This window comes from Asterias rubens, chromosome 5 (assembly GCF_902459465.1).
Source record: "Asterias rubens chromosome 5, eAstRub1.3, whole genome shotgun sequence".
Taxonomy (NCBI): domain Eukaryota; kingdom Metazoa; phylum Echinodermata; class Asteroidea; order Forcipulatida; family Asteriidae; genus Asterias; species Asterias rubens.
The window spans coordinates 10,352,103-10,375,209 of record NC_047066.1 but is presented as its reverse complement, the minus strand read 5'-3'; the positions used below and the strand labels follow the sequence as shown (position 1 = coordinate 10,375,209).

At 39.3% G+C, this 23,107-nt stretch overlaps 1 protein-coding gene across 1 annotated transcript in view; it reads left to right on the top strand.

Annotated features, from left to right (window-relative positions):
• The first annotated feature begins 4,586 nt into the window (after nucleotides 1-4,586).
• LOC117290267 (tetratricopeptide repeat protein 28-like) overlaps nucleotides 4,587-23,107 on the top strand; it is a 32,027-nt gene continuing 13,506 nt past the window's right edge. Inside the window, exons 1-6 of the mRNA XM_033771568.1 lie at nucleotides 4,587-5,525; nucleotides 13,256-13,403; nucleotides 14,234-14,380; nucleotides 15,346-15,471; nucleotides 17,350-17,508; nucleotides 20,136-22,952. Coding sequence (XP_033627459.1) covers nucleotides 5,499-5,525; nucleotides 13,256-13,403; nucleotides 14,234-14,380; nucleotides 15,346-15,471; nucleotides 17,350-17,508; nucleotides 20,136-22,952 — 3,424 coding nt within the window. The 5' untranslated portion in view covers nucleotides 4,587-5,498. The remainder of the gene's footprint in view (nucleotides 5,526-13,255; nucleotides 13,404-14,233; nucleotides 14,381-15,345; nucleotides 15,472-17,349; nucleotides 17,509-20,135; nucleotides 22,953-23,107) is intronic.

Sequence of the window (23,107 nt, the reverse complement as noted above, 5' to 3'; positions counted from 1 at the left end):
AAAAACTCTGTAAAATTGACCCTAAAAATCGTTGTGGCTATTTGTAAAGATCAATGTTGTTTTTCAAGAACTGGACTATCCTCATCTTTGCATACAACCTCAGAAGTCATTCACAGTGAGTAGGGATTCATTTCATTGCCAAAAACCTGATCTACAAAAGGTATAAAAACTCTTTAAAATGGACTCTAAAAATTGTAGTGGCTATTTGTAAAGATCAACGTTATTTTTTCAAGAACTGGACTATCCTCATCTCGCCACATAGCCTCAGAAGTCATTCACAGTGAGTAGGGATTCATGCCATTGCCAAAAACCTGATCTACAAAAGGTATAAAAACTCTTTAAAATGGACTCTAAAAATTGTAGTGGCTATTTGTTAAGATCAATGTTATTTTTTCAAGAACTGGACTATTTTCCTCCTCTTGGCACACAACCTCAGCTGTCTCCTCCTCATCTCCCCTGAATATGACAACACTTTCCATCTTTGTACAAAATATCCCCCAACTAATGGTTATGCCTTCACTTCAAGTAGGACAATGTCCTATGGCCTCGTGTCACAACATCCGTATTAAAGGCACTGGACATCTTTGGTAATTGTCAAAGACCAGTATTCTCACTTGGTGTATCCCAACGTTATACATAAAGTAACAAATCTGTGAAAATTTTGACTCAAATGGTCATCGAAGTTGCTAGAAAATAATGGAAGGAAAAAACACCCTTGTTGCACAAATGTGTGTGCGTTCAGATGCTTAATAAAAGGCACAATTACAGAAATGACCTCTTTCTCAAGAACTGCATTACTTCAGAGCATGGAGGTAGATGTTCAGAGGGAGCCATTTCTCACAATGTTTTATACTATCAACAGCTCTTCAATGCTAGTTACAAAGTAAGTTTTTATGCTAAGAACTGTCTTGAGTAATTACCAATACATGAAGTGTCTAGTACCCTTTAAGGGTGATCATTCTTACCCACTGTGAAAACATCCATGGTTATAGGAGCTGCACTTTCCTGAAGACATCCGTTCATAACCCGAAGGATACCGGACAATCAATGCCCGAGAGGAAGGAAAAGAAGAAGTGATATTTAAAATGGAAGAACAGGAGAAGGGGGGGATGGATGGATATCTGTTTTTAAATGGAAAAGGGGTTGCATGTGAAGGAGAAACAACAGGTTTTTATGTAGTGTCTGTGAGAGAGGATCTTCTCGGCAGGCTTTTTTCCTCTTTCATTATCTGAGTTTTGTTGATCCATTATAAGCCTGACTTAGGATTTAAAAATGCCAGTTGTGGATCTGATATTTGACAAACTTTACTGTTATAAGAAAAATTTTTGTCGAGTTTTACCTCAAATGATATGAGTTTTTAAATGTTGTTTTTGGTAAAAATAAATAAATCCAATTTAAAATAAATTTACTCCCATTTTCAGGTTTTATTTGGGCATGCTAATCAACAACTCATTCTGCATGTTCTGTTTAGTATTAGATGTTATTTATATACATAAAAGAGATTTTTAAAGGAAAAATTGCACAAAATAAGTTGCACTTTAAAATCGGTAGATTAACATTATTGAAATGTGGAAACAAACTCAAATGAAAGTTACAATGCAATTCACAGCTTTCTTGTTGATGCTTCAAAATCTCACAGCTGGGACCTTGTTCATTTAACAGTGTCTTGTCTGTTGATTCCTGTACAAAGTATTGAACTCGGAGAGAGTTCATTTTGTTCAAGAGCAACCTGTCGACAACCTGTGAAACTATTGACACACTTCATCAGGACTTGTTATGGGCTGGCAAAACTCTGAACAAAACAATTCCCGCTTTGGAAGTTCAGCGGTTCACCCCATTATCAACAGGTGAAGTTTTAATGTCAGTATCAAGTTTTGTCGCCCTACCCAGAGGAATGATAACAGGTCAGGGGTCAACCTGGGGTCAGGGGTCACCTGACAGGTGTCGGAGGTCAAGACATGCAGCGTGCGCCTGAATGGCTTTCATCGGGTGTGCAAGTGTGATGATGGAGTGTGGGACTAAAAAAATACCCGTTCATAAATCGTCCATGGTTAGTGGATGATTCATTGTGCCAGTAGGAAATATTTGACTAAATTCACTTTCAGTCATGGTGCAACGATCAAGAATCCAAACTTCAACATTGTGCCATTATCTTGGAGCAATACATTGGAAATTATTAATGAGTTGTGTTGCCTTGGCAACTTCTACTGTACAGTTCTCATATAAACTGACCACATTATTGCAGCCCTACGTGCCCTGTCACAATGTGGATTGTCACTTCATGCTGAACGGGACACAGGGATTGTGTATCTAAGCTATGATGGCATTGCACCAGGGGGGAAGACTTTCCCTCTCACCCGTTGATCATATCTTCCATCTTCAGTTCATCATTAACAGTTATCTGATGATGAAGAGTGGCTAAGATTAGGGTCAACCACACCACTCTGTTGTTTGGATTCATAATGACACTGACAGTATTGGACTCGGCCGTAGCACATTGGATCAATCAGTGACTTTGCAGTTTGGAAATTACAGCCGATGATATTTTGAATGTGGTTTGGGTGGGCTGGGTGCACTCTCTTTTCTAAACTCTTATTTATTGTGTTTTATGTTCCTGCTTTGTTCTACGCTGAATGATGAGTTGCGTCAAGTGCAGTATATCATCGTGGCAGCTACAAAGTGATTTATGCATTCCTTAAGTGATAAATGGCGCACTTGTGGGTTTTGCAATTTATCGTCTTTTTTCTGCAGGATGCTATTCGGGGACCCTCCGATTTTATCAGACTTGATCCACAACAACTTGTTTGTTGTTAAATCCCACTTGTTGATCTTTTCAGAGTCTTAAAGTGTCATCTCGCTGTGTTTGGATGTTAAGACACTCATGTTTGTCTCCACTTGATCCGTCTTAATGCTGACACAATGTGACTTAAATCACGGCATGGTGCTTGAATTATAATCACAGCTACAGTAAAGGGGGATCTTGCTGGCTCGAGAGGGGTTTTACAAAACCGTTACGACTACAGTGCCTGTGCCTGAAGTTTATTGTTAGCTTACACCTGTTATTGGGCAGAGAGGAATAAAGAAGTGGCCCTCCAGACGGCTTGTAATGCAGTTTAGCGAAACGTGTGACTGCATTGTGCCTGTCAAATGAAGCGCTACTTTCCCATACAGCTCATCTCCATGCCCCCATCCGGTCAAGGGATGTACAAATCCCATCTACATTTATATGTACACCTGTCTTAATTACTTAGTCAATTCATCTTTCTAGACGGAGTACCGGTAGTAGTGTACCACCGGTAAACATCAACCCCTCTGCAATTTCCCAGCGATGCGATATTTTGTCAATACTGGAGTCTGACGGAAATTAGTCAATATTATACTAATAAAAACAGCCCAAGGTTGTTCCACAGGCCGACTAGAGCATCCCATTGTTATTTTATTTTCCCAGATGACAATTGGGAGTATTGAACAGCTTTTTATTAATAACGGGTCTACGTGTATGGGTTTGTGGAGCTTGCCTTGTTGACTGAATAGGAGGGATCTGTCACTCACGACGATCCCCTCGGTGCCCTGTTTACCAGTGAACGGCCCATTTGCCTGACTGCTTGAAGTGTTTTGCACGTGTGTATTTACTGATCTTCATTCAGTGGCATTTGAAGGGAGTTCTGTACTTGACTTTTTGGCAGTTCTTTTTTTATTTCGGGAGGATTTTCCGTTCGAACTTACTTGTACATACTCCAGTGCCTCACAGTGCTTCCATATTTTCAACTCTCAACACGCAAAACCGTCAAACTTTGCGACCCTCTTGCTCTTAATTTTCTCCGAGTAGGATTACATGTATCTCGTGCAGGTTCATAGAGGTGTATCCGGGCTGAGAGATTGACTGTACGATCATCATTACTAGGAATGTGCACATCACATAAACTCTCTGTGTACTTTACACACACACACACAGCAAGTCGGAGAGAAAGGACTTTATTTGTCATCAGTGTGATATTTTACAGGCCAATACATTAAAGTCTACCTAAGAAAATACACTGTAGGAGAACTGAGAGATTGAAACAAGCACAATCTGGCAGTCTTTAGGAGGAGTGCAGACGGAGTCAGATTTAAGCCTCATCAGGGTGGTGAGTGGGTAGACGGATGCCTTAAAATGTCAAGAACTTCACTTCAATTCAATGTGGGTTAGTAGGCAACTAAAAGATAGAGATTGATGTTCTGCGGAAAATAAAAAGCGTTGGACACAGAGCAAGTGTAACAGATTTGTAAGGAGTACTTTCTTGTTTCTAATGGTGTGTTTGTTTGCGGAGAAATATCAACTGGCTTTGGATGCACTGAAATATGGACTGCTACTTCAAATGACTTGGTTTGTTTGTGGAAAATAACAGGTGATGGACTCACATAACACAGCAAGTTCAACAGATTCCGCAAGGAGTATTTTCTTGTTTCTAATGGTGGTTTTGTATTTCTGTGGAGAAAAATCAACTGGCTTTTGATTCTCTGTGATAAGAAAATATACTTTTAGGAAATGAGAGAATGAAACAAGCATGATCTGGCAGCCTTTAAAAATAAGTTTTGTTTGTTATTTTAATGGATTAAATAACAAAGGAAATAACTGCATGGGCTTGCGATTCGAACTCTAGCTCTTTAGCTACACGTGGTTTACTTGGAAAGTGTACCAGCAAACAGTTGATATAATGTAAAAAGTGGAGCAGCGACAGCTATTCATCAGCATTAATCACAGCAGGGTGTTCTACTGGGTGAGAATTTATGGCAGCTCTCACTTAAGGTGCACAAACCTTAAGGTTTGTGTGGAAAGTTCAGTAAGTGTGTGCCAGTGAATGTATCCGTGCATAGCAAAGAATTCACCTGGGTATCGAAGGAGGTATAGATTTCACCACGGTAGCACTCTCCAAGGAATAACCCAGAATGATATTTACGGATTTATGTTTTTTTTGGTGGAAACTGAGTAAGATTTCATGCATCTGAGGATTGCATGTTATGCAGGTGCAGTGTCCAATCAATAAGAATGTTTTAGCCCCTCACCGAAGATTGGATGTCGTCGCTGTGTTTCTGTGTGCAGGAATTTTTTTAACTTGGATTTCAAATTTCAGATTGTGAGTGGGAAGCTGATAACTGAAGCTTATTTACTTGATTTATGGATGTGGATTTTTTTTAATTTTCGGTGATTGCGTAGAATGTGTAGAATTGAGGTGTTAATGTTCGACTCGGCTGTTTGTTGGCGTTGGCCTTTCAGCTGTGATTCCAGCTTGTGATGTGTTATGATTAACTGCTTGGACGTAATGGATCAGTAGTTTTAATCTGGGGAAATTACGCGCATCATGTTGCCCCCAGGGAGGATGTGGTGAGATGATGCGGGGTCTGAGATTGTCTTGATCTCCCGCGAGGAATGACGTGGATGCGTTTTTTTGACATTTTCTTGACTTGACTTGAGGAGCTGTGCTCAGTTGCGATTTATTTTTTGTTTGCCGACAAGAATGATGAAATGGCAGCCAAAAAAGAAGGTACGTTGATCATGTCAATCGACATGATAGATTTTCTTTCTGAAATGACATGTTTAGGCTGAAGGCTAAATTGATGATTTTGGATCTGAAAGATTATGTAGTTGGTGGTGGTTCAAATTGGTTCTAATTCATCTTGCCAAATAAGGTTCAATCTGAAATGTCGGCACGAAAGGGTTAAAGAGATGACTGACATTGCAAAAATAAACGTTCATGAAATCTTCTGTGCAGATGTATTAAATGTATTTCCCACAATTAACTATTTTTGTTTTATTCAAGTTTTATTAAATTATTCAAGTCAAAGTTAAAGAAACTTTTGTGATTGACGGTTGAATCTTACAGAGAAATACTGACTTATAAATTGCATGCAAATTTTAGACAGTTCAGTTAAAATCTGATCTTGTTATATTCCTTTTCCACCTAAAAGGGTTGGTTTTGGTGTATGTATGTACATGTAATGTATTGCAATTAAAAACAAAAATATAAAATATTTTTATTGCCACTTCAGACCAAATTCACAGAAATCATAGATGAAACCATTTAGAATGCCCAAAGCACATTAATTAGAGCTTGTAAAACCAAAGATACATACCAATTTAATAACAGTCTTGACGTCGTTTTTGTTCAGCGTGCTTACAATGTAGGCCGATCTTCAATAATTTGAATCCAGGTTGCCCAACAGTTTTGAAAAATCCCAAAGAGAACCCGATTAACCCCAACCATCACCACACAGCATTGATCATTACCCCCTACAGCAATTTATACTCTCAACTTTCACTCATTATTTATTCCTCTGTTCATCAGTATTCCTCGAACCGATTTTTCCTCAACACATTCATCAAAGAACTCATTGATTACCCCATAAATACATTCCCTGAAGTTACGCCCCATACAACAAACATTTATTGACCTCCCCAAACGCTCAGCCTCAAGTCTGATTCTTAAAACTGTCTTCATCACTGGTTATAAATTGATCTGTCCCGCTATTTGATATGACATGGATTTGAGATCAATGAATGTTGTTTATTTTTTCCTGCCTGTCCCCCCAAGGTTAGAGCCAGCTCCTTAGCAATTCTTCTCCCTGCCTCTCTCATCCTCTTCTGTTCCTGCAGGGGGGCCGAGTCGAGGGGTTGGTGGGCCACTGAACCTGATGATGGTTTGACAAACTGTCCCATCATCGTTTGGGGGGGGGGCGAGTGGAAGGGTTGGTTGGCCGCGATGAACCAATGATGGTTCGACAAACTGTCGCATCATCGTTGAATTTCATGCATAGTAAGACTGGGTGTCGCAGGGGGTCGTTGTCCCACAAGCTCATTGAAAAAGCACTGATGTAAGGACAGTTAAACTGTACATCAGTGCCTTTTCAAAAGTTTCTATTAGACTATTATTCCTTGTAAGGTCCATTATGAAACTGGCCTTGCCCTCCTGAGTTTTGAATTTTGACACACTCTACATAAACTACATCTACGTTTTGCATTCACAAAGAAGTTTTATAATTCAGCAATTTTTATGGTCTGTTTTTTTTCTTCCATTTACAACATTTGCCAAATACCTGGCTAAACCATGCACATCATGTCCATCACATTGTCTGGCTTTCTAATACTTGAAACGCATTACCAGTTCAGTATGCAATTAAACCAGGTTCAGGTCATTAGCCATTAGGAATCCCTGTTCCATTCAATGAATAGTCAGTAATGTAATACCACCTGTTGAGATGGGAATATTCCCCCAAGTGTAGAGGATGGAAAATAAGACCAATCCAATTTACCTTGCCTGGGAATTAGCATCCCTAATACATGTGTGACTATTGCAGAGTGGATTTTAAGAATGCATGGGGAAAGTGTCCCCAGTGAGGAAGGATGTGTCATGCTTGTCTCTTATATTGCATTGTACAGAACCTTGTACTACAAATGTAATACCTTGTACAGATGTATACTAAATGTATTACTTTGTATGATGTATTACTTTGTACACATGTGTAACTTTGTACAAGTGAGTTACTTTGTATCTTGAATTTGTATCTAGGTGTACATGTACATGTATATATTTGTACATTGTACACAAAAATGGTTTGTATATTTATTTTATGAGGGATGTATCATGCTTGTCGCTCATATTCTATTGTACATTTACATACATGTAACCTTTGTGTTACCTTGCTCAAGAGTATTGTACTCTGTGTGTTACAAATGTATTACTTTGTACACTTTGTACCAAGTATAACTTTGTATCAATGTATTACTTTGTACCAATGTATTACTTTGTATCAATGAATTACTTTGTACCAATATATTTACTTTGTTATTACTGCAAACACTATTGCTTTGTTCAAAAGGTATTACTTTGTACAAGTGTATTGCTTTGTACATGTACATTGTACAAATGCACTGTATACAAATGCATTACTTTAGTGTATTTCTTTGTACAAAGTATATAACTTTAGATACAAATGTATTTCTTTGTACAATGTACGAATCTATTAATTTGTACACACATACATGTATATTACTTTAAAGCAGAATTTAGTTTGAAGGTGGCAAGTTCATTGTTTTCACATTGGAATAACTCTTGATACATTTGTATTCTTTAAAGCATTTGTTAAAAGTATGTTTGGACCAAATTATTCCAGATGTTTTTGCCTCTTCTCATTCCCTGGTGATTTTGTAAGAAGCAGCTGAATTTGTTGAATAAAGACAAATTTAGTGTGAGCGTGGAATTTGAACTTGTGACCCGTAGGTCACTGTACTGGTGCTCTGTCAATCGACAATCCATTTATACATGCAATTCTTCTCTTTTACTAACAGAGGTTATTGCATCATGAACAGAAAGCTTTTCATTGAAAATGACCAAAAAAATAATTCCTTTATTGTGGAAAATATTTTGAGCCAATTGTTTTCATCTTCTGATTTAAGATAACAACATTTCTTAGAAAAAAGATTATAAATTGCAAAGTGAAAGTGCTTCCATACAGGAAGTATTAACTTTCTGTGTGAGAAAGTCCATTGTCCAAAGTTGGGCAACGCACAGTTGGTGCTCAAAGTATCTCTGTTTGTTATTCCTGCAGTTCTTTGTAGTGTTTTCCTGAAGTCCATTCTTGCCTTGAGGCGCAAACCATTGCTACTCGACTTCACGTTCATTTCCCACTAAGTTATTTTGTAGTATAGTTTTATATCTGCAAATATGTATTTTTATGTAAATTTATCACTCTATCAAAATTGGAGGAAGGGAAATGTGTTTCTTTCACTCTAATATTAAAAGATATTTTAAGGCATCTGAAAGCACGAATACATGTATGTGTGCAACAAGGGTATTTGTTTTTCTTTCATTATTTTCTTGCAACTTCGAAAACCAATTGAGTCAAAATTTTCACAGATTTGTTGTTTTATACATGACTGGATACACCACAAGAGAATAACGGTCTTTGACAATTACCAAATGTTTTCAGTGCCTTTAATCCCACATAAAATGCATCATTTGGTGGGGTCAACGTTGACTTGAACTCAATTTCACGCTGATTCCCACAAATCCGACTGAATTTCAGAGTCTTACCGGTTGTGCTTTGGTGTTTCTCTCGTTGAGAAGAAACATTTGCGTCAGACTCAGCTTAGGTTTCAGTGCCGCTGTGAAACATTAAGCCTGGGTTTCAATCTTTTTAAGATCACTGAGGACCACTCAGGCATCCAAACAAAATGAAAGAATTTTCTTTTCAGCTCTTGGCTTCTTGATCTTGCTGTGAGGCTGAAGGAATTTACTTTAAAGGGATGATGCGGTCAAAGTTAATTAGTTGATTCAAGTTCAGTACAGTTTGTTACATATTTTAAATCCATGGAATCTCATTTTTTTTTTGTAAACAGTTTGTTGTCTAAACCATTCAGGGAAAGATTAGGGCCCAATTTCAAAGAGCTGTTAGTGTTCAGCAGAAATGACTGCTAATCAAATTTCTTTGCTAAGCAAAAAAAATGAGTAGGGCACAAGTTACATTAATGTAAGTTCGCTTTATGGCATTGACTTTGACCTTTTGACTGACGCAAAAATTCCTTGTTGGAATACAGACCCTCTTATTGTTTATATTGATGTAATGTTTCAAATTTCACTCAACAGAGTGTTCGTTTCCACATTTATAAGGACTCTAACTCATTAAACTGTTGCATAATGAGTGAATCGCAAAAACAGAATTTGACCCTTGAGTCCCCCCCCCCCCCTTTAAAGCCATTGGACACTTTCAGTAAACAGTATTGTCTAAGGCCCACACTTCGTGTATCACAACTTCTATATAAAATAACAAACCTGTGAAAATTTAGGCCCAATCGGTCATCGGAGTCGGGAGAAAATAACGGGAAAACCCACCCTTGTTTCCGCACGTTTCGCTGTGTCATGTCATGTGTTTACTATAAATCCGTAATTCTCGTTGTCGAGAATTGATAATTGTTTCAATGTTTTCTCAAAAAGTAAAGCATTTCATGGAATAATATTTCATGAGAAGTCTTTTACCTTTACCTTCTGTGAACCCTGTTTAAGTTATTTGTAAATTTGCGAACTTTTTTTTTTTTTTCTGTTCCGAAAGTGTATAATGGCTTTTAAAACTATACCTGAAATATGTGAAGTTTACCATCAGGAATCTCTCCTTACAAGTACACACTACAATATTTGCATACTTCTACCATTCCAAACTCTCTGATAAAACTTTTACAGTCGGTGTGAGTTTTGGAGAAAAGAACTGGAGCAAATCTGTATATATATTGTTCAAAACAAATATTAATGTATTTTGTTTCTCCTAATGACACGTTACACATTTCTTGGTCTTGATAAAAAACAATCCACATTTGGTGCTATGTTACAGTGAGTGGATTTTTGTAATGTCAGGCGTGACTTTCCCTGTGTTTCTGGCAGTGACTTTTAATCTTAAACAAACAACGATCTGACAGGACAAGTTTAGTAGGTCGAGACTGGTGACCTTTCCTAAGGCAACAGTGTTTCCATTCATAAAAAGGCAAATCAAGGACAAGGTTAAAAAATTGTAAAGTAACTCGATAGTCTGGACTTGTGAATTAAAATCAGTTGTCTGACACAAGAAGCGACCACAATCGAATTTCATTTAACAAAAATCAGAAGTAAAAAATAAAAAAGTATCCATAAAACCCTTTTAACAAAAAAATTCTGCTTCTTGACAAATTTCTTTGCATAGCAATAATGATTGGGGCACCAGTCGCAACAATGTAAACTCAGTTGAATGATGGCTGGTATCCTGTTTCTGCTAAGCATCGCTTTTCTGTGCTTTTGTTTACTGACAATATGAACAACAAATTTAGGAAGTGAAAAAGAAGAAAGAAAATTTGTCCTGTTGTAAATTTTTCTTTTAACATTCCCTTTTTGTAAATTTTTGACTAAAAATATGTCTCGAGATGAAATGCATTTTAGACCACTCCAAGTTCTCTGACTCCTTTTTGAATAAAATTGTGTTTGGAGTAGTTTTGAGTATTCTCTGAATTCGCTGCCAAGCCAATGGGTTCCTGAAGAGGTTGTTTTTAAAGCACAGTCCAGTGTAGCAGAGTAGATTATATTCACTGTGTCTCGTCCCTCGCTCTCTCACTCTTCCCTCTTGTTATTTTAGTTAAGTGGTAACTCTGAGTAAGACGCAAGGTATGTCCTCTTCAAAACCTTTTTTTCTTTCTGAGTACGGAATTTGAATTCCTTTACCCAGCATGGCCAGCAAAACACCAGTGTCTCATGGAGTGTTTTGTCATCTTCTGATCTTGTCAAAGCTTTGTTGTCAGTACGCAGGTTTTCTTCCCCAGGTTTTGTATAAGAACTGGGGGGCATTTCTAGACTCACATTTTGCAAGTTTGGCTGAACCCCGTTGGGAAGATAATTACTGATGATGTCAGATTCTGTTAACCACTTTACAGAAGAATGGGAAACTATTGTGTACTGTATAGGATTTGAGGGATGTCAACCTGTATAAGTTTACAACGTCTGGTAGAAGATATCGTTGATATAACTTTACAAGTCCATTGGTGCGCTCCCCGTAGAGCATACGTTTATAAACCCCCGAACTTCCGATTATCTACTCCGCGGCAAGTAGATACACACATGGTGTTACCGCAAACCAAATATATATTGTGTACTGTCTCTCCACAACTCAGTCGGAAACGCAGTACCAGTTATTGTCAAACATACCCCAGAAAGCAAGGCAGTAAACAAACCATGACCTTATCAGTACAGGCGTCTATTGAAACCATGAAAAAGGTATTTTACCTCAATTTCTTTCAAAAACGGCAACAATCTCAACACTGGGGTATTGCTTGTTACAGGTGCAAAACCTGTATTTAAATAGTTTTTGTTCAGTTTTAAAACCAGGTACTGCGCAATCTAGAGCATTTAAAACAGTTTTATTTTGTTTTATTTTGTGAATTTGATCTTACAATCAAAGGTTTTGTAAAAAAAACTTTTTTAGGGCACCAAACTGTTAATGCATGTAATATAAATGACTTTAGGTTTCTCCGTACATGTTGTGTGTGAAGGTTCAGTAGTAATAATGTTTACTTATACTCAGGACTTGTTTTGTTTTGGGGTTATTGTCCTCATGCTCGAGTCACTAGACTCTAGCAGCCAGTGTCCATTCAGTGTTTCCAGCCCTGACATAGCTCCTAGTTACACAGGATAACAACTTGGTCACAATTTAACACTAAGTCCCAGAGAGATTTCCCTTCTTGAATCGTGGCAAACATTTCAGTCCAATTGCCTATAGTTGACTTGAGGACATGACCTATAGGAGACTTTCCAACGCTAGGTGGCAGCAGACATACCGGGTAAATTTCCATTGTTTACGTAGTTCTGAACATGCGCATAATTCTGAGAACAATGGATTTACCCGGTAAGTCTGCTGCCCTCTATCGTCCCAGAAAGTCTCCCATTTATCTCTTTCAGAGTTGCAGTCCAAATCCCCACAGAGATCGTAGCTTGTTATAGATTAGCATTCAGTCCTTGATTTTAAGCAAATGCCCCCAATCTCCAATCTGTCTTCTGTACACCCCTAGACATGTCAGTGTATCAAATACATGCATAGCCTAGTCTCAACATTATTTGTATGTGAGTTGCATTAGCTTGGCTGTTTTTGAGGCAGGAGATAAACTGACTTTGGTTTTCAAATATTTAGAGAATTTGTTTCCTTTTTTACTTAAAGGAACATTAAAAAATTGGTTTTTGGTAACAAAACAGTTGCTGGCAGTGTAGGCACTTAATGTAATCCACCCTATACATTAACTGACAAACCTGTCGAAGTTTGAGATCGATTTGCCATCTAGATCACGAGAGAATAGTGAAAAACCGATTACAAATTTTGCATTGCATCGATGCCCAAACAAAAAAGAATAAAACGCTTACTGAGCTATAAACTCCAAACGCGAAATTAGATTAATTGTTTCTCATCAAATATGACATATCAAACAAAAAATATTTCAAGGGATGTTTTCTACTATCATCATCATTAGACCGTGTGAGTTTTATGTAAATCTGTGATCATCACGATTTTTGTTTCTTACCAATTCTGTAACGTTCTTTTAAATGGCTCAACATGGTGCAGCCATTTTATTTGTTTACAGGCTTAGTACCTGTAGAAACATTGCATATGGTTACTGTGAATTTTCAGGACCGACATTTCTTTCAATGTATTCAAAATTTCAAGGAATGAAATATTCTAATCATTTATCTTTTCTCTTGATACTTGTGTACAGGCCTACTACCGGCAAGGCATTGCTCTCCAGTGTCTTGGTCGTCACGCTGATGCCCTGGCTGCTTTCTCCTCAGGACTCTCCCAGGATCCTAAGAGTCTTCAACTGCTTGCTGGACTAGCAGAGGCCGCTCTTAAGTCACCACTCAAAGGTAAGACAAGAATCGGCCTCTAACATCAATCACTGGAAGAAGGACGCTGTGTTTTGTTTCAGATCCTGAGAACTAATCTCTTGGTACTGGCTTACAGCTCTTACGACCGCCAAATCTAACATCAAAGTTAAAACTTGTCTCATTTTTGTTATGGTGGTTCTTTTTTTTTTTTGGGGGGGGGATGCCTTGGTTTGGGGAATTCTGAAGTAGACCATTGACCTACTTGTGCGTGTGCATACTTTAATGTTGAACTTTCATGACTGTAATGTATGAGACCGACTGCTGGCAAACAGGGTGAATCCATGCTCGTCATAGCTGTGGCCCTGCTTACAATCAGTCATAAGTTTTCAGCCGTGACTGTGACATACATGTATACACGGAATGTACAGTTTGTTCAGTGTAGTGCGTGGTATAATAATTATGTTGGTCAGTGTGATGCATCTAGTGTTTAGTGATGATACATGTAGACCCTACATCAGCATGCTCATGCTAGCATTTATGACTTTTTTTTTCTTTTTCTTTTTTAAAATTGAGATCAAATTACCATAAATCATCTAAATCAATCAATTAGCAGTGGCATGACGTAAGGCCCAGCTTTTGCCAATTATCAATGGTGTTTGTCAATGATGATCACATTCTATGTTTATATTGAATATAGGTTTTCCCTTTGGCCTTTTTAATTTTCTCATGAATTATTCATGCAAAGTTTTTTTTTAATATCCTGTGTAGTTTTTGTAAGTTGATTCGGGTAAAGGAAAAGTTTTTTGTTTGTTTGACGTTACTTTGTTTCACTTAAGTTGACAGTCCGTGTTTTTGTCTCTTCATCACAGATACATTTGAACCCACCTATAAGCAGCTCCAGTCTATGAAGTTGGACAAGAGCCCCTTTGTTATCATCTCTGTAATTGGTCAGGAGCTTCTTGCGGCTGGCTATCATGCGTCCTCATTGGTTGTCTTAGAATCGGCTCTCAAAATCGGTAAGACAGATTAAAGAATTAAAGATGCTTTGTCAGATTTTTGGCCCAAAACATTAAAAGAAATATTTTTTTTGAGTGAATGGGATTTCAAAGAGTATCAACCGCTATAAGGAAAAAAAGTTTAACTTTTACTTTTAATGATCAGGAACCATGACAAAATATTTCTTATATAACACATAAGAATTGGTCACGCGATAAATTGTCGGGATCCCGACAAAAACTAATTTTATTTCACTGCTACTAATAATTGGCTGACTTTTTCGAGCAATGTCTCAAATGAAAGCTTGTAACTTTCTCGACCCCCATAAAAATACCTATTGAATTTTAAATAAATTTGTTTTGGGTCAAATCAGCAAAAAATCTGACATAGCATCTTTAAAGTTTAAAAATTGGTAGCCACTCAGGCGTGGAATTACACAGAAGCCACAGAGCCCATTGCCTCTGTTGCCTTGGTCTTGGCCTTGGTGCCCCTTCAGAAGTTTCCCATTAAAGATTTTCAAATGGAAGAGCTGTGTTAAATTGAAAATGGCCTTGCCCTTTCAAAGATGAAATTCCAGGCCTGGCCACTACTTACGCTGCTCAATCATTTAGAGACAATAGCGGCCGAGAACGACTTGTACCAAAATGCCAACTGGCAGAAGCCCAGCTGGCTGCAAGATCTGACCTACTTCTACTGAAAGGTTATGCCTCGATTTTCCAATGTTTTAGTGTTAACATGTGTTTTATAATATAAAACAAATCAATTTTTTTTAGACACTTTTAAAAGATAAGGTTATAGCTTAGTTGAAAGAGCTTGGTACGTTTATCCAATGGTAAATTTTTCTTTGTCCAACCTAACTTTATTTTTCAAACCTACCCAGTCAATTTCCCTTTTGGAGATTGTTTAAGTTTTCACCAGGTGTGGTTTTTTTTTTTTAATGATTGAAAGATTAATTTTATGATGTATGATATTTTTTGTTTCTTAGGAACATGCAGTTTGAAGCTACGAGGATCTGTCTTCTCTGCACTGAGCAGCGCTCACTGGGGTCTAGCCAACACAGATAAGGCTGTGGCTTACATGCAACAAGACCTAGCCGTAGCCAAGTCATTAGGTTTGTTTGCTGTCTTTTTATTTAACTGATAAGCAATCAGGGCTCAATTTTGTTAACTTGTTCAGGCATAAAGTACTGCTTCACAATTTGTTTGCTAACAAAAATTGAGTTTGGCACTTGTCTTAATTAAATCTAATTTTGGCTGGTTCCCTGTTTTTTTTAAGCAATACTTTTCTGAGCTCATGTCCAATGGATAAAGTAATAAAAGACACTTGTGAAAACAGTTATTATTGTTAATTTTTTTGCAAAGAGAGAGCCCAAATCATAATGTCCTGATCGAAGCTAATGGGCACATCCAATATAAAGAAATACCAAATCCCATTGATGGCAAGCAGGGAGTCGTTACCGATGAACTGGAGCCATTTATAGGTTAACCCTGATACAGAAATAACCATTTAATGTTGAAAACGCTCCCATGAGGCTCACAGAATGGGATCACAGTGGCTCCACTACCTAGAGAATCACCCAGCCCCAACCCTCTTTACTCTCTCAGAAACACAGAGGGATGGCTAGACCCACATAGGGGTGGCTACAACCCTGCCCTGTACTCTCAATCACATTGACAGTAATAGGTCATGTACACTTGTATGTCACGTACACGGTAGTGTCATGTACACTTGCACAAGTATCTATGAACATACCTGTATCACTCAGTCTCCTGAATGATGACAAGAGCACAAGTCAAAATTTGGAGAACAAGTGGTTGTGTGAAGGACAAAACAAACTTTTAGGAAAGACATTTTTTGTGCCAAAACAAAGTGTGAATGTTTGGTTGGTTTTCTGCCATTATAGGAATGTTAAGTTCTGATTGGCAATGGGGGTAATTTACAGAAATGCCATATAAATATAGTTTTTTTTGTTTGTTCTTTGGGTTTTTTTTTTTTTTTTGGGGGGGGGGGTATCGGTAGTACTTTCTTTTACTGGAACAAGAGAACTTTGTGAGCCTGGACGAAGGACATAAAGCCTTGTGCCCTTTTCCCTAGTCACTACAAAATCACCCTATTTCTTTTTGGGAGCCAACCCTTCTTCCTAGAACAGAATAATCACATTATGAATTTCAGAACCACCACAACTCTTATTATAGAGAGAGTTTTATGTACGTGGTGTCTTCGCAAAACTTACTGGATTCAGACAAGAAATCAAAGTTTTATAAGACTGGTCTGTTCGGTCAATCACAATGAGTAACGCTTGTCCCACAACCTAAACAAAAAACACCATCAACCTACTTGGATTCTTTCACTCACTCAGTAGCACCTCGTCAATGATTGTGATTAACAATCTACGCTGGCAGGTATCAATATAGGCAAGCATAATATTTTATTAGGCAGGAAGGGGGGACGTAGCCTGGGATCCATCAATCTTCACAGTGTTTGGCTGGGCAGTGACCTGGTCATCGTTGACCTCAATAGGTTAGCTTTTATGGTTAGAGGTTAATATCAACTGGGCTAAATGGAAATGTACAATGAACAGAATTTATGTCCAGGGTTTGCTTATATCTTCAGGTTAATATTTCAAGTAATTTTCCTGATAGTTTATTGAATAACCTTTTTGTTATTCTACTTTGTTATTCTACAATATTCAGGAAGTAATGTTTCCCCTCTTTTCTTAAAAGTGATTTTTATGGCATTTTGCTACTGTTAACAATTCCAAAAGTGCTTTCAGACGTCGTGCTCCTGCTATATCGAAGCTAAAAAATAACAAAAACTTGATTATTTTAATTTGACAGGGCAAGAGCGCGACTTGACAGGGCAAGAGCGCGACATTTGAAATGGGCCTTACTCTTTGATCGTCTTTTTTAGTTGTCCGTGGTATCATCAAAAGTACCTTAATGTTCCTCTTAACCCTAATCTGATTTCACGACTCTTCTTTCCTGTCCAGGTGATCAAATCGGTGAATGCCGAGCCCACGGTAACCTCGGAGCAGCATTCTTCTCTAAGAGTAACTACAAGGAAGCATTGACTCATCATCGTTTCCAACTGGTACTCGCCATGAAGCAGAAAGATAGGAATACTGCCGCTGCTGCACTCAGTAGCTTAGGTAAATATTACAATCCCCCCCCCCTCCCCCCCCCCCAATCATAAATAGACTTCATTCTCGTAAGAAATTTTGACCAGGGTCCAATTTCATGAAGCTGTATAGCAGCTGCCTGGGGTCTAGCCAATACAGATCAGGCTGTGGCTTACATACAACAAGACCTAGCCGTTGCCAAGTCATTAGGTTTGTTTGCTGTCTTTTTTATTAAACTGATCAGTGCCCAATTTTGTAAAGCTGTTAAACAGAAAATACTGTTTGACAAATTTCTTTGATAAGCAAAGAATGAGTCGGGCACAAGCCACATATGCAATTAAGGACTGAGCCGAGTTGTTCAGTTACCATACATGTACACCCTTATCCCCTGGTCCTGAGTGTATTCAGTTCAAAGCACAAAAGCAGTGTTGAATTCCACCTTGGTCACAATCACAATATTTACCAAGTGCATCCACGAGACTGTTATCACAGGACCCTCTAGTGGCATTCCACCATTTCAAGGTTGAGAAACCCCCCAAAATTAGAAGCACAATATGTGCCAGTTGCAAGTTCCTCTCACATCTGGGATGAGGGTCATGGTTCGAACAGCTGCCTACATGTATATTGGTCTCCTTTGGGATCATATGAGGTCGTTTAAAGGCAGTGGACACTATTGGTAATTACTCAAAATAATTATTAGCATAAAACCTTTCTTGGTGACGAGTAATGGGGAGAGGTTGATGGTATAAAACATAGTGAGAAACGGCTCCCTCTGAAGTGCCATAGTTTTCGAGAAAGAAGTAATTTTCCATGAATTTGATTTTGAGACCTCAGATTTAGAACTTGAGGTCTCAAAATCAACCATCTAAACGCACACAACTTGGTGTGACAGGGGTGTTTTTTTCTTTCATTATTATCTCGCAAATTTGATGACCGATTGAGCTCAAATTTTCACAGGTTTGTTATTTTACCAACTGTGAAGGCTAGTTTTTGACAATTCCCAATAGTGTCCACTGCCTTTAAAGCATGTTCAGTGATAAACTCTGGGACATGCTGCTAGGAAGAGCAAGGGCGGGAAGTAATCTGTTTCTGATGGTCAATCAAACAACATTACCTCACTTTATAATATCTTTTCAATATAGAAAAAAAAAACATGGTTAAATCTTGGCTTTGAATTGAGTCTTTCAATTCTGTCAAATTTGGAAGTATACATTTTACATACACATCAGACAAGTGATTTACATCTTCTATCAGTCCAAATGGAAGGAGTTTATACAAAAAATGTGTCAAAGAAAGATTTTATAATTTTTAGACTGGTTGGGTAAACGTTATATACAAAATCCGGTGCAGAAAAAAAAGAGCTACATGTACAAACCCTTTCAAATGTGTGGATTTCCCCCTTGTTTTCGAGGCTTGCAAATTCGATTTTTAAGTAAAATTATCTTACCGGTTCAACTTCAAACCCCTTTACCATTAATTCAAAACACTTTAGCCTCAAACTTGTTTCGAAATAAAATCCTGTCTTTGCAATAAACCGACTTAAAACCTGTTCCATTTACCCCCCCCCCCCCCCAACAAACCTCCAAAGAAAGTCATTAAAAAAAAGAAACCTATATCTGAAAAAAATGCCACAGGGTTATTGTGCCATGATTGAGACATTCAGAGAGAGGATCAGATTGCCTCGGTACTAGCATGTTATCCTCTAGACTTCTTAATGCATTCAGGATCCCATGGGGAGCCACTTGCCTCAAATTACTCTCTCTCGTTCTTTGTCTTGGGGTATGGAGACTGTCAATGAATGTAGAATGATTCAGTTAATAAGCAAAGTCAATTTTTTTTTCTTTTTCTTTTTAAATGTTTTTTAGAATGTGATACTTGAGTAGAAGCTTGTAAGATGTTTTCTTTTCGGAAGGGATTGTTAGGAATCTTTTTCTCTAAGTAGTTTCTGCAAACATTCCTAACCTTCTACATGTAGCTTGTTGAACTTTTGTATTATAAAAATTATAATTATTATATCGTTCGTGTAATGAAACCAGGGACCCTTAAGAAGAAGTTGCATTTTTGTGTGTGTATTTTTCACCTTTTTACTCAAACGAGAAGAGCATTTCACACAAAAAATCATAATATGCCCAGGAGATGATTAACAGTAATTTGATTTCAAACTGAAAAAAATGCTGGAAAAACTTGCAATGTTTGTCTCCCTGCTGTTTGTGATTCAAAATATACCACAGGAAGTCTGTATCTTCAAATGTTCCATTAAATCATAGATAAAATCGGAATATGGCTATAGGTCTTGAAAACAAGTAACTGAATAGAGTTCAGTGAAACATTTTTCCTAATCGACATTAGCAAACCAACTTGTGTACATGTTTCTTGTAGCGAAATCTATGTTATGTAATAGTGAGTGGTTAGAAGGTTTCTGGCAGATTTATTTAAAGGTGACGGCAAATTAAACGAATGAGTCAGAATCTCGACAGCTAAAATAATTGTGAAAGGTTGTCAATGAACAGTGAAGTAACAATAAAGAAAATTTTTGATTTTAGGGTGAACAATGAACCCAAATTTGCCTATCTGCTTAGCCTCCAAGGAGTTTATTGCAAGTGCGTCTAAATCAGTAACTAAACAAGAAATTTCCTTTTTTTCTTTTCTTGATGTAGGTCATGTGTATTCAGCCATTGGTGACTATCCCAATGCCCTAGCAAGCCACAAACAATGTGTCCTCCTAGCCAAGCAACTCAACGACAAACACTTCGAAGCAAGAGAAGTGGGCAACGTCGGAGCAGTCCACCTCGCCCTTGGGGAGTTTGACAGCGCCCTCGAGTGCCACAAGCAACATCTGGAGATCGCCAAACTGTTGGATAATCGCAGTGAGGAAGCGCGGGCGTTTAGCAATCTCGGGAGTGCCTACCATTACAAGAGTGACTATGCCAAGGCGGCAACTTACCATGATCAGGTCTTGACCATCGCTAAGAACTTACAGGATCGGACCGTTGAGGCGAGGGCATTCGCTGGCCTGGGTCATGCTGCAAGGTGTAGCGGTGATTTGGAGAAAGCGAAACACTGCCACCAGCAGCAGTTGAACATTGCGCTGAGTACAAAGGACAAGACGATGGAAGGGAGAGCTTGCTCAAATCTAGGTATCATCCACCAGTCGCAGGGACAATTTGATACTGCCCTCAAGCTTCATAAAGCGCATCTGATGATCGTTACGGAACTCGTTGATCGGGCTGGACAGGGTAGGGCCTACGGGAACATGGGTAATGCCTACAGTGCTTTAGGGCAGCCAGAGCAGGCAGTGAAGTACCATAAGCAGGAGTTGGTTATATCACGTGAGGTGAATGATAGAGCCTCGGAGGCCTGTACTCAGGGGAACTTGGCTGTTGCGTACCAATCTCTTGGTATGCATGAGAAAGCCCTGGAACACTATCAATCCCACGCAAAGATTGCCGGAGAACTCAAAGACCAGGTGAGCGAAGGACGGGCTTTGAGTAACTTAGGAAACTATCATAGCTCCCGTGGAGAGTTCAGGCAAGCACTGCCGTACTATGAGAACTATCTGAAACTCACCAAAGGTTTAAACGACCCAATAGGCCAAGGCAAGGCTTATCATAACTTAGGGTTTGCTCATTATTCGTTGGGGAACTACAAAGAGGCGGTACAATTCTATGAGAAGGATCTGGTCTTGGCGCGGGACCAGAAGGACAAAGTGAGTCTTGGCCGGGCTTACTGCAATCTAGGCTTGGCTTATAGAACGTTGGGAAACTTCAAACGAGCCAGTGAGTGTCAGAAGTGCTTCCTGACTATAGCTCACCACATGAAGAATGCCGGCGGCAAATTCCGTGCTCTTGGAAACCTTGGGGATATATGCATGGCGCAGACAGACACTGACAGCGCTATTAAGTTCTACGAGCAGCAACTGCAGTTAGCGAAGCAGGTTAATAACAAGACGTTAGAAGCGTGCGCGTACGGCGCTCTTGGATCTGCCCACCGAAAGATTAAGATCTATAATAAGGCTTTAGCTTATCACACGCAGGAGTTGCAGTTGTGTGAAGAAATGAATGACCTGAAGGGAGAGTGCAAAGCTCACAGTCACCTGGGAGCTGTCCATACATCACTTGGGAAGTACCTGGATGCTTTCAAGTGTTACGAGGAGCAGCTGAAACGTGCCAATGAGTTGAGAGATAGTGCTTTGCAGGCCCAAGCCTTTGGTAATCTCGGCATCTCTAAGATGAATATGAACCTCTTTGAGGATGCCTTGGGATACTTTGAGGAACAGCTTGCTACCCTGGAACAGCTGGTGGGGAACTCCGTTTTAAACGATAGAGGGCGTGCGTTTGGGAATCTCGCTGAGTGCTACGAAGCGCTGGGAGATTATGATGAAGCTGTGAGGAACTATGATCAGTATCTGGCAATCGCACAGAAGATGAAGAATTCAAGAGAGCAGGACAGGGCGTACCGTGGATTAGGGAATGTTCACCGGGCCATGGGGAGCCTACAGCAAGCCCTATTTTGCTTTGAGAAGCGTCTTGTTGTGGCTCATGAAACGGAGGATGAGTCAACACGAGCGTCTGCGTACGGAGAGCTAGGCTGTCTACACAGTATCATGGGGAACTTTGAACAAGCAATCTCATGCCTTGAGAATCAATTAAAGATTGCTCAGGAGATGCATGATAAATCTGGTCAGGCTGATGCCGCCTGTGGACTAGGAGGTGTGTACCAACAGATGGGGGAGTACGAAAAGGCGCTGGAATTCCACCAGATGGACTTAAACATCGCTGAGGAAAGCCAGAATCTCTCATGCCAGGGGAGGGCATTTGGGAATCTCGGCGTCACTCATGAGTCTCTAGGGAACTATCAGAAGGCAATTATGTATCAAGAGCAGCATCTCAGTATAGCCGCCCAAGTTAATGACCGCGTGGCCAAAGCTCTCGCCTACAGCAGCCTGGGTCGGGTTCACCATGCACTCGGCAACTTCTCGCAAGCTGTCGCTTACCTGACTCAAGGTCTTCAGATTGCAGATCAGCTCGGACGGAAAGAGGATGAGGCTAAGATTAGACATCGACTTGGCCTTGCTCAGTGGTCCAACGGTAACTTAGACGAGGCCCAGCGACAACTCTACCGCGCAGCTGATCTCTTCGAGTCCATCTGGCGAGAGACTCAAGTCGGAAGCGAGTACAAGATCTCACTCCTAGAGTCACAATCAGCATCCTATCAGTCACTTCAGAAGGTCCTCGTCGCAATGGACCGACAAGAGGAAGCACTGGCTGTCGCTGAGAGGAGTCGAACTCGAGCCTTTGTTGATCTGCTTCTTGGGCGTCAGTCAGGAGACGATGCTAGTCCTGTGGATGTGATGGACACAGTCTTGATGACTGTAGACGAGATATTGGATCTGGTCAGTATGCAGAGTGCCAATGTCTTATATTTCTCAGTCGCATCAGGACATCTGTACAGCTGGCTTATCACACCCACAGATGGTAAGTGCACAAATGAGGAAAATTCTCGAAGAAAATCCTAATTGCAATGATATTTGGCAAAATATCAGCAAACTTTCAAAATCAAATCAATAAACATTTGTCCTGCATTTTAACAAGTAAAGCAGAAGGATTTCACTGAAAAGGTGAGGCTCCTC